General features: G+C 44.4%; 1 protein-coding gene across 1 annotated transcript in view; it reads right to left on the reverse strand.

The window, feature by feature from the left end:
* SATB2 (SATB homeobox 2) overlaps positions 1 to 10,751 on the reverse strand; it is a 98,398-nt gene extending 87,647 nt beyond the window's left edge. Inside the window, exon 1 of the mRNA XM_009866319.1 lies at positions 10,579 to 10,751. Coding sequence (XP_009864621.1) covers positions 10,579 to 10,750 — 172 coding nt within the window. The 5' untranslated portion in view covers position 10,751. The remainder of the gene's footprint in view (positions 1 to 10,578) is intronic.
* Positions 10,752 to 12,398: the final 1,647 nt, after the last annotated feature.

Genomic DNA, 12,398 nt, shown 5'->3' on the forward strand with positions numbered 1-12,398 from the left:
GGACTAGGGGCCGCCTATCCACTACAGGATATGCACGCTACAACTAAGTTGCTGCAAACGCAAATGTGCATCTTGCCACAGCGCACAAAGGATGGTTTTAATAGTCCTAAATACAGCTCAATTAACAGCAGCTTGCATCCATACTCAGTTCCTGGATACATGGCCAGATAAAATCTAGGCAAAATGCTAAGCACTCAAAGGAAAACAAAGTACCCGCTGTCTATTAATTTCATGGGAGTTAGCACTGCCATCATGTAATCCTTGGTGAAAACATGATTTTTTTTAAAAAAAATTATTGCGATCTGTTAAAAGTCATTTGGTTTAAACAGCATTGCACAATTTCCAGACAACTGAATCTGTGAAAAAAGCCTTATGGCTTTGTGTCAGGTCTTTCCACATTATTATGGTGCAAAGGCTACATAAATTTATCTCCTTCTAATTCTGGATTTTTTAAAATATCAAGACGCTGGGTTTTGGTGGGGTTTTTTTTTTTTCCATCTGCAGCTAAGATTTCTCCATCTCCCTCACATTGACATGCAAACCCCAAGTTTACGCACCAGAAACACAGATACAAAAATGAGATAGGTTCAGGAGAAGCCTTCAAGACATCCGATGGCTATTTGGTTCCGTAATGTCCCTCCTTCCACCAGGCTGGGAACACAGGGCACCCCTGTGCCACGCCAGCCCTACCTGTGACTCCACCCCAGCCTCGCTCCCACTGGAAGAGGAGAAAAGCGGAACCAGGGAGCTGCCTTACCTCAGGGAGATGGCGCAGGTGCCTACTACACTACCAGAAACTGCTGCTGTGCCTCACAGACACGCCATCCCTACTGCAAACGGCGTGGAAACGCTTGCTCTCTTGGCTCTCTCGCTCTGGTTTTGCCCTCTCCCTCCTCACTTCCCTGTACAGACACACAGTCAAAACTGCAAAGCACAAAAAGTCCTTGCAAAATGAAAGTTTGCTACAGAAAGTTAAGGGGAAAAAAAAATTCTCATGTTTACGTGGTAATTAAAATACTCCTCAATCTTCTTATCAAAATCACTTTGGATCATTAGGAATAAATGTTTTTTTAAAAATGTAATTCATATTCCAACAGAAACACGAATCACTGTCTCTGGTTGGAGGGATGCTCAAGTCAGACCATGGAAGTTCTCTAGCATTCTCTATTGCATTTCTTTTCCACTTGACTTTTTGAACTGCCATGCTACGCCTTTAGGCCCCTTCCAGAAAATTTCAAAAATGCATACATATGTCAGGATTTAGACAACCAGGCGCAGGTCTTTTAGTATCTGAGAAAAACAAGCAGCTTAACAGAAGCAGCTTTGTATCAGTAAACTTCATAATAGAAGTACTTCTGGATAAATAAATAAAAGAATGTCTCTACTATACAATGCCAAACTAATCCCTGGGATAAATTTATTAATTAAACTCTCAAAAGGTCAGCAGAATATTAATTTGTTTCTTTAGGAACAATATACTTGCATTAAATAATGCAGCAGGGTTTAATCTAATCTAGTTAAATAGATGTTGGGTATCATCTGACTAGCCTTGGCACCAACAGTGACGCAGTTCGGTGCAAGATGGTGAATTTACTACAAACCATTTTAAACTTCCAGGGACGGAACGGAATTGCACAGAGGGACGTCACTTCACCGGCGTGCTCTAGCCTAGACTGCACAGCTCTCACTGAGCTGGAAGCAACTACACGGAGCAACTCACGTTTCCCCAAGCCAAAGCACATTTTGAAATCAACAGGTCTTTGGGAACAAAAGAAAAGTTCCGCGTTTGATCCCAGAGGCAGATCCCGCTGCTTCTGTGAACGCACACAGAACGTGTTTCCTTCGGAACAGATTTATCCCTTTCTGCACGGGGTTTTATTTCATGGGTGGGGCTGGTTTTCGTTGATCTGGGTTTCTTCATTTCATGGCAATTAGCGGTAAAACACCTGAAGATGCATTTCCAGAACGCCTGCTCGACAAAGAGCACTTTGTATCTTACTGCAAAATATTCAGACACTCAACCCAAACAAATGGTGTCTGTAATAAAAATGCTGCCATATATCTCCATTTGCACCAGAACAAAGCAGTTTTATTTGTTCATTCTGTGTTTTAGTGTCATAGGTCTCTTGGAAAAGATAATCTATACTTCCTTATGCCATTAGATATGAAATTAAGTCATCTTACTCTGCAAAAGAATTTATAATAAAGAGACCAGGTTCAGCCAGTTCCACTGAAAATATTTTGGTAGTGTCAAAAAAGACAGCATAAAAATCTTTAGTGTTTTAACAAATTAACACATGCCTTTTGGGTAAAGTACTGTACATGCTGTTAATCTTTTAATTAGGTTCTCAATTTCACATACACATTTATGGTAGGGGGGATTTTTAGCGATCAGAAAATGCAAATGCATGGTGTTGCTATGCTCTTTTAGCAGAGATATCGGGGGGGGGAAGGAATTTTTATGAGTAGTCCTCTATTTAAAAGCTCCACAATAAAATATTAATAAATCTGTGTGAATATTACCAACGAAATATCATTCTTCATTCTTTTAAGCAAACAAACACAGCTTTCAGATTGAGAAAAAAAAGACTTGTTCTCCATGCTCAAGCCACAGAAAAAGAAACTTTTATGTCCATAATGCATGTAGTTTTTAGACCCATCATCAACATTTAAAAATATGTAATTGATGCTATCTATAAAAATGGATAGTGACGTCTGAAATACACTCTACGGCAGCATTTCACAAAATGCCAGTTTTCTCATGCTGACTGCTGTACAATTCTCCATCTCCTTCCAGGATCTTGCAAGAACTTAGTATTATCTACAGCTCATTATTTGGTACAATCTTTTCCTCAAGCACTTGGTCCAGCCTCAGTTTCGACACAGGACAAACACCTTTCCCCCCTCACACCCAGACCATTTCACAGATTCTATGGCTGGTGCCTAAAAACCCCGACTCAGAAAGGCAGACAAGTAGCCAGCAGCCAGCGAGCCCTACGCCAAGGGACATTTTTAGCGTGGAGCTGTCGCTGCGAAAAGCGGGAATCATCTACTAGCAATCTCACATAATGATTTTTGTTAGAAAAAGGAAAAAGGCCAAAATGTGGCTAAGCGGCAAATATATTATAAAAACAAAGTATGAAAGCAATTTAGCTAAGAACCCTGACTGGCACACGCATTCTCTTCCTAGTTTGCTTGTTTGAATTTAACTCTTTGCTGGTAATTGTGGAAACAGCCAGGTGAAGCCAAATATGCTGCACATACAAAACTGGGGAGTGAAAAGAGAATGGAATACAAACCCCACATCCCAGCACTATATAGCTTTATTGCTTAAGCTGACAGCTACTTCATCCTAGAAGAATTATTTTTTCTGGTGGAATTAAGTTGAAAGTAAAATTGCTCATAAATACCCAGTGAAAAAATACCCCAACCTCATCTCATTCGACTTGATGCAATGCCTTCTTCAATCACACCTGCATAAACATTATTTTTATTTTTTTTTAAGTCGTCTGGATAAATCGAAAGGTATTCACTGGCCCAAAGGAAGACAAGAGTATGAGCAACCCTCCATAAGCCTGCACCAGTCTGGGGAGGAAGAGACACCCACCCTGAAGAACCCAACAGCTCAGTGGACAGTGGGAGGACACCCTGCCGGCACTTCTCTCAACCACGGCTTGAATCTGAGCCTTTGTCAGTGCTGTCCCAGCGAGTCTCCCCCGAATAGGGCAGCAGGCAAAAGGAGGTCACTAATAGCATTGTCTTTTGTTCATCCCTTTCCATCCCGTAAATGCATCCATTTAATCTCCCGCAGACCCTCGACGACGAACAATGCAGGAGGGCAGACTGCCCTTGTAAAATTCAACCAGTAGGAAAAGATGCGAAGAGCAAATGCAGTTCCTGATTGACAGGTTCATTTATTTTCCAGTAAGGGCCGGGAGGATTAAAGCCAGGTCGCCTCTACAATGCTCACACCCAGCAGCGGTGAGAACCCCTCCAAGCAGACCCTTTGCTGTCAGTGCCAGAAGGATCTTTCCTAAAGCCACAATCGGGCACAGAACAGGGGTCACAGTGTTCGCCCTCTCTTTCTTTCAAAGCAGGAACCAGGGATCCTAGAAGTTGGGGTGTGCTCCCCAACAAGTCGGAGCCCATCCCGGGGCTGAGCCCTCCCAGGTCAAAGAGAAAAGTGGTCGGCAGCAGGCTCGGCTCCACGGGGAAGGCGGATGGGTCAAGGTAATCTGCGGCCGGAGCAAAAAGCATCCCTCCCCTCACGCCACAGGGTGAAAACACTGCTTCCCTTATCTAGAGCAGGAACTAGGGGGTGGGAAAAAAAAATTTAAAAAAAATCTCAGCAGACAAGAATGTCTAAAAAAAGAAAAGGAAAAAAAAGCTACCCTAACACACTGAACCACCACCATGCTTTGCTCTCCTCATACTACTGAATGTTTAAACATTTAGCTCGTTAGCTAACGGGCTGCTAACTGCCCCTCATTTTCCTTCTCTGGACAGGGGAAGACCTAGTCTAACCTAATTTATTCCTGTTTTTAAACACAGCATTGTCTCATTATCAGATCCATGCAAGAAAAAGACAACAATTTTTTTATTTTAAATTAAAATTAATAAAGACCATTTCCCAATTTTCCTCAAAAATAACAGTGGTTCATGGGGTTGTGGGCTTAGCTGAGAGGTTGGGAAGGGGGCCAAGAAAAATCAGAATTTATTGCATGCTGGTCTAAGTTTTTAATTGAGTGCACACGGGCCTTTTGGAGTAAACTTGATTTTTATTCTACCCCAAACTACTATAAGGGTTGCTGCGACATGAAAAAGCCCATGGCTCAATTTCCCCCAGCGTTTCTTCATTGGTTTGTAAAACCGGCGGAACACGTGGGGAAAAAAACCAACACACCCTTCTTCGAAGAGGACAAAGCTTGCAGACACTTCAGTCCTGCAGCGCTGCCTTTTCACAGCGGCCGGCAGCACACAGAGAGCACCCGGGCACACGGCCCTTGTCAAACAGCGGCCACGGTTTGCCCCGGCGGGGAGCGACCGACAGCCCCGTCCCGAGCTCTTCGGGGCCGCCTCCGATATCCTCCCTTGAGCTATTCACACACTAATACATCACCCACTCGCTCAAACTACCCAGGTGTTTGCTGCCCAGAAAAATACACTATTATTTGTAGAAGCTTTTGTTCCATCACAAGAATCCTGTAAATAATACATTGGGATCAGGAAGCCAATACCACGGGGCAACTTCTACGCACACCAGCACGGGGCTGGCAGGGAAGAACGGGGACTAGAGGAGTTAGGAACTTCCATGGTGAGCTTAGCGAAGAATCAGGTATTCGCTAGAGTTCATGCTGTTGGGATAATGAGGTTACTTCAAATAGCACTACAGCTGGAGAATGAGGGTGACAAGTAACCTGAAAGGTTGGTTTGTTAACTGCATTTTGTTATTTTGTTTCCATGTATATATTATACTTTTACATAAATATATATTTGTGTGTGTACATGTATAAAATAACTGTGTTTCTATTTTTAGATCAAACTACAAACATATTATGTGTTTATATATATAAACCAAAGTAAAACAAAATATATTCCTTTATATAAAAATATAACATCTGAACATTCCTTTATGTCACATTCTCCACAAAAAAGCCCCACACTAATTTTAGTAAACCCTACTAATATAAGCAGCCTCAGTCACTGCTGTTTCTTTTATTTTTTTACTTAAAGATTGTTTAAGAGTTCCAAGCAATGTTTAAAGAGAACTTGGGCGCTTTAATTGAAATGGCACGAGGTGCTGAACGTTTAACAACGGTGTCTTTCAAACCCTTTGTCCATTATGCACTGAAATGCCTACCAAAAAAAAAAAAAAAAAAGAAGCAAAGAAGGAAGAGGTTTTCAATATTCTCATTAAATTCTGACCCTCTCTCATGGTTCCTGTAATTGAGTTTCACTTCCAGTTGTCATGAAGTTTTGCAGGGTAGACAAACCAGCAATTCACTGGCAAATGTCTGTATACAGGGAGAGAAATAAACATTTGAGAAGTACTCAACCCACTTTCTTCAGATATCGGGGAGAAAGACAAAAGAACAAACTCAAGCAATGTACAACTGAAGAAGGAACAGCTTTCACCAGGAAAACTCTGCTCTGGACGGCTGCGTACCGCTGCAGGAAATCCAGTCTGTGCAGCGATGCCAGACAAATCGTCACGAAATCGCGTGTCAGAGCTGACTGCGAGGTGGCCATCTGAGTAGTCGTACCCCTCACACACATTCTGTTACTGCTGACTTACCTGATTTGGGCCTTTTACAATTTTACCTGCAAAACTGAAGAGAAGAAAGAAGAGCTTACCTATAAAATGTGTCCCCAGTAGAAGTAAGGGGGGGCAAAGGGGGGATTACTGGAGTTAAGGAGCTGTTAATTACAGACGGAGTAAGACCCGACTGCTGAAAAGAGCTCTGAGGAGGGCCTGGTTGGTTCATTCATTAAAACCAGTACAACACTGACTGAAGGTCTGTGATCACACCAACAGGCAGCCACAGCTCAGACCCACAAACGACTCCGGGCACTGGGCTGAGGCGTCCGAAGATCCCAGATTACAGCACTCTGTAACTCACTGCACGTTACTCGCAGGAGAAATCCGAACCCAGGTTTCCTCTCATTTCTTCCCATACTGCTACCTTGCCCTTGTGTTAAAAACAGCACATCTGGTCCTCCCGGCTGCAAACTTAGCTGTGTGCATCAAGCAGTTTCGCAGAGTTTCACCACACTTTTACTGTACCTTTCTCAACACAGAAATATAAAACCAGCCTGTGCGTGTCCAATACAGCCCCCAGCTGGTACATTTTGCCTTTACCTGACATTCAGTTGGAAGCTATTATGGTCCTGGAGACAGGACAGACGGGAATATTTCACAGGACCTTTCCCTAAAAAAAATTGGGTCCTTCCAATTGCCCCAGAGCCCTACCCTCTTGGAGCAGCTTAGGCAAACCCACTCCCTGGCCAGTATTTACACCCTTTGAACGTTTGTACGCGTGGTTATAATCCCATAAGCGGCAAGATGGCCATCGTGGTCTCACAAAGGCGAGCCAGCATGAAGGAGCCCAGCATTCCGGCTGCCACGTGCTTGCACGCAGCCGCCCGAGGTTTGGGTGGGTTTGCTAAAAGTCACTGAACCAAACAGACCGAGTCCTTGCTTGGAAACGCCACTTAAACACAGGCCACTAAGGTGTCGAACTGACAGTGGAGAGTCGGGCTGAGTTCACATACTTAGACCCTGGAGTGAAATGAACACACTTGCAGCCCGAGCTGCGTCCTGGCCACTCACGTGCCCTGCAGATCCAGAGGCGAGCCCGTAAGGCGCCCGTGCCGTGGTTCCGTCGCTCTGCAGCCAGGAGAGCCACCTTCTCCTCGTGCTGCAGCTCCCCGCAAGGACGGCCCCGCGAGCGCTCCAGCGCACAGCACTCTGCAGAAGCGCCCAAGCCAAGTCTGTCCTACGCCTTCCCCCGGCTGCAAGCCCCATCGGCTACTCTGGCAGCAATTAAATTATTTTTCACATGGATTCTAAGAAAGCAGAACTTGCTAAAAGCACCAAACTAGCAGCGCTCTTCCTCCACCTTACACTGAGGAGGACATCAGCTTTCACAGCAGGTCCCAGAGCTACAGGACTGCACATGGGATACTCCAGATTGCAGCTCCTTCTTTGGTACTTTGGTCTCAGCGCTCAATATTTTACGCAGCCCCTGGCAGGTCCCTTCTCTTGCATGGCCTACTTATATTTTTTTGCTGGGTGGGGTATTCTAACAAAATAAATATTGCATCAGGGCATGTAAATTTTATTAAACTACACAGAGAACAGGTGCCCCTTTAAAGCCCAACTATTTCTCCTCTACGGAAAGCACATGTAGCAGGTTCCCCAGTGTCAGGTGTAGACTAAAGCGATGAAAGAAAAATACATAAATGTTTATTAAACCTTTGTTGCCATTCACACCACCAACTTTCACACCCCAGTGGCAAGCTGTTAACGAATTCCCATGCTGTTCCAGAAGACTTTTCACAGCTCCTGTCAGAAAAGGGAAGTTTCACGAGGGCAGCACTCGCTGGAAAAGTCTCTGCTCTCGTCACTATCAACAAAAAATGTTCACAGCCAGCTGTGTGTGGAACAAACGTGTCCCGCTCAAACTGTGTGGGAATAGAGAGCTTCCAGTGACACATGGGGCCACCTTCACATGCTGACACAGGGACACCTACTCGTGTCAGTGTTTTGCACGGCACATTGCTAAAGCTTTACCACTTTGAAAAATGCACCTGAGAATCTTCAGCTTCCCATGGTGATCCTGTAACTCAGCTGAACATAAAGCATAAAGAACTAAGTGACTGTTTATCAGTGCATTTTACTAAATGAAACTGATCCCAAGCACTAGGACAGAAGTAGATTTTTCCTATAACCGGAATGAATAAAGCAAATAGCTTTTTTTTTCCTCTTCATAATATCAGAAAATTGTGTTCCAAATAAATCCTTGTAACAACAATTTCGCAGCACGAATCTGTCGACCCTTGCTGATAGATTATAGCCAAATATTCTACAAATTTTCTCATTAAACTAAACAATCTCGAAGATCTGTTCGCACTCTGCCTGCAGCTCCTCTCTTAGCTTGCAGACAGCCAGCACAGAAGCAAGAGCCCGCAGAACACGCCGCATACTTCAGCTTCATGTCTTAAAATCAGCACAGGATGTAGAGAAGACTCTGGAGAACTGGTCCTTCAGCGTGAAGGTAAGTAAACTGACCAGGTAAGAGACTTGTTAGCTAACGGACCTTTAAGGCATTTTCTGTCATTTCTATGTATTACGCCATCTGACATTTTCTAGGGGAAGATAACTGCTGCCTTAAAGACAAAAATGCCAAAGTGTTTTCTTTCAGACTAATCACAATTAGAGATTCAACTTTTATTTTCTAGACTCGTTATTGAAGCAGAACGCCAGGCGACACATTAGTACCTCAGCCTCCTCGTTGCCAAAGCCCACGGTTCAAACCCGCAGTGGCCGTTCCCTCCCTGCACAGCGGCTCGTTTCCTTCCCGAGTCAATCTGCCTCTCCTCCCCGTCACTCTCACAGCAACGAGATGCTGAGAAGCCCGGTTCCCCCCAGCGAGACGCTCAGCCAGCGTGGATCACTGCACTGAACGGCGTGTCTCCTTGCAGCAGGTTTCTCACAAAGCCCATTCCCCTTCGGAAGCGCCAAGAATCACATCTTGGCCACCTAACGCAGCGCGTTCCACGTGCTGGCTCGCCGCGCGGTGAGCGTTAACGGAGATGGATAGCCCTGTCAGAGAGGAAGCTGGCTCACCGGGATGGAAGCAGTGGGATGCGCTGACCTTTTACATTCAGAAAAAAAGCGTCCCTAAACCAACATGAAACGGTTCACATTAAAAAACAAAACAACTACCTTCTTGCAGAGCTTTTATTACCGTGCTGTGGAAATAAACACATGTGCCTGAGCTCTGCCTGTGTGACGAACCTGAGCTTCTCCCAGAGCAGAGGCCCACAGAGGAAATGAATCATTATCACCGTGTTTGGAAAGAGGTTTGTACTGGGGAGCCTGTGCCACCAACCACTGCCCGGAGCTCCCAGATTCAAAGCCACTGCTGCTCCCTCTGCTCTCATGTTCCAATACTCAGTCACACAAAAAAATCTAAACCCAACAGGTAAAATTCAAATACCCAAGCAAAGCTGCTATTAAACTACTCTAAATGTGCACAGGTTTTACTGGTGACGTGGGTACAACACTGAAACATGCAGACTTATCGACCAAAATAATAGGTATCAGAATAAACTGTTTGGTAAAAAAAGCCTCCTGAAATGCAAAGTTCATTCTGGAAAGCTTTTTCCCAATCAACCACCTCCTACCTGTCCCGCTCAAGATTAGGTTTTTACATTTGGGTTTTTTCAAGCTGGTATTTTGGGTAGAGAGAGGAAAGCTTTGTGTGTTTTAAGATTCTGCTGCTACTGGAGAATCATCTCTAAGTGCAAGGGACTGCAGAGCTTTCCAGCACTGCTTTGCAATAACATAGAAGGTGAGTGAAAACCGACAAACCAGTACATTTAGCACTACAACTACTGTCCATAAAGACAGCCTGCACACATTTATAAAATCACTACACACACTGTGTGATCATAGACATCAAAAACCGTAATATGCTGTTCAAGATGGTGCTGGTATGAAGAGGAATGCTAGACACCATCCAGCTGTACACCTAGAGGTTCCTTCCAGCTCTTCTCTGCTGACTTACTTGAAGCAGCAACCTGCCTCGTGGCACAGAACAAACGTGTCATGAATACACTGACTGATCATTATCACCACATTTCACACTTCAGCAAGATCCAGCTAATGCTTTCTAGGCAGGCTAACAAGGTAGGGCTTGTTGTACACCTAGTTTAAGATTAAGCAATCAACACAACTGATACAGCCACTTCCAAGATTTACCACCAATTTTCTTGCTTTCCCATTACATCGAACAACCTCAGGTGCTATCGTCTGCCAGTGCAGAGAAGGGGGAAAAGAACTTTATCAAATACCTTGTGCCTGAGCTGCAGAACTGTGGGAATACCCCAGAGCCAGGAGCGCTGTCTCCACCAGCTGGCTAAAGAGCACATCTTTGCGAACCAGAACGAACTCAGCATGTTCTTCTCGATTATCGTATTCAAGAGAGGCGTCCGACTGCTCCACCACACAGAAGACTGGAATCATCAAACCTAGATGGGGAAAAGAAAAAAGACAACAAAAAACCAACATCAATAAGAGAGGATCAAGAAGCGTGTCATACATCTCCGATTAAAGCTGTAAATTACAACACCTCCTAGAAGGCTCATCTTAAGTGGAACACTGCCTTTCTTCCCTGTGGGATAGCTTTTGTTTGCTTTCCAAGGGAAATACTGAAGTCTCATCACTTGACTCATTTAAAAACCACACTAAAAGCTCCAGAGAATACAATTCAGGAACAGAATCACAGTCAGCATAAGGACGAACAAGATTTCCTAATAAGACCTTTTCAACATCGCAGAAGTTTTCTACAGTTCCATGAATGTCCCTATTCTTTCAGGTCAGAGCTTCTCCACACTCAGCCATATAAAAACCCAACACACAGATGCTGCTTCTGCTTCTCTCCACACAGGGAGCACATGGAAGAATCAGCAGAAGACAGTCCCGTAACGCAGTTCTGGGCTGGGATGGGCTTATTTGCACACTTTCAGACCGTGGTCAGTCTTCTCAGCGTGCAAGGAGAACACCCTCGCATTGATTTTGCCAAAAACAGTAACTTGGTGCTGGCAGCCGACGGCTGCGCAGACCTAGCGAGGCCAACGGCTGCTCTCCTGCCGCATGTTCGAAGAGAGTGAGAACAGCTCTCTTTGAAAGAAGATCAAGGATGAGGAGGAACCACAGAAGTGGAAAACTCAGGGGGTGGTCTGGATTCAATTTTGCTCTGTTTTATTGTAAATTTACTTTTGTGGTTACAGGATCAAGTCATCTATGGCAATAAATTGTGGGGCACAAACTGAAAAGGATTCAACACTACAGAGAAACAAACCAACGTGCAGGAGAGGGCCCTGCAGCGCTCGAGGCACATGCGAGGAGGGAAGCTGGGACAGATGGAAAACCTACAGAACGCTTGCTCCTGGCAAGGCTGTGGTCAGGCAGGGCAAAGGGAAAACCATTATCTCCAGTCATAGAAACGTATTAATTGTTACGTACAATTGTCAGCCCCTAGATAACCCGGGAAATACTGGGGCAGAGACGAATCTCAGCCCAACACAGTTCTGCAAATGTGCTAAGGCTCGTAACAGGGCCAGGAAGTTCACCTCTAACTCTGTTCTTCAGAATGAAACACGCACGCTTCCAGTATACAACAACTACAAAAATTAACTGAGTGTATTTGTGAAAGGCCAGACACAAATCACTGCATTCCTGGAGCAGCACTTCATCAAAGGAAAACGAAGGAAACGCTACATCTCAGTTCTCCTTCCAGACAAAGTCAGTTTAATATCTTCAAAATCTCCTAGTGTCAGTAGCTTCAGTAATCAATAGTTACACAGCCCTTCAGAGGAGTCACCCTGCCCTGAAATAGATACGGTCACACCAGTAACAACTGCTAAGGGACTTAAATCCTCCTTGTCTTGAATTTACAGACTAGATTTACTCTAAAATATATTTTAGATCCCTGATTCTCACTTAGTGTCCGACCTGGAATGTCCCAATCTGACATTCTAACTGCAAGCCAGCAGCAGCTACAAGCCGTGATATTCAGCTGACGCATTTTAATTCTTTGTTTTAAAACACCTCCTGAAGTAATGTGTAAGTAGGTTACAGCATCACACTGATGCTGCTCCCTCTTCACTGC

Source organism: Apaloderma vittatum, unplaced genomic scaffold (assembly GCF_000703405.1).
Source record: "Apaloderma vittatum isolate BGI_N311 unplaced genomic scaffold, ASM70340v1 scaffold19423, whole genome shotgun sequence".
Classification (NCBI taxonomy): Eukaryota; Metazoa; Chordata; class Aves; order Trogoniformes; family Trogonidae; genus Apaloderma; species Apaloderma vittatum.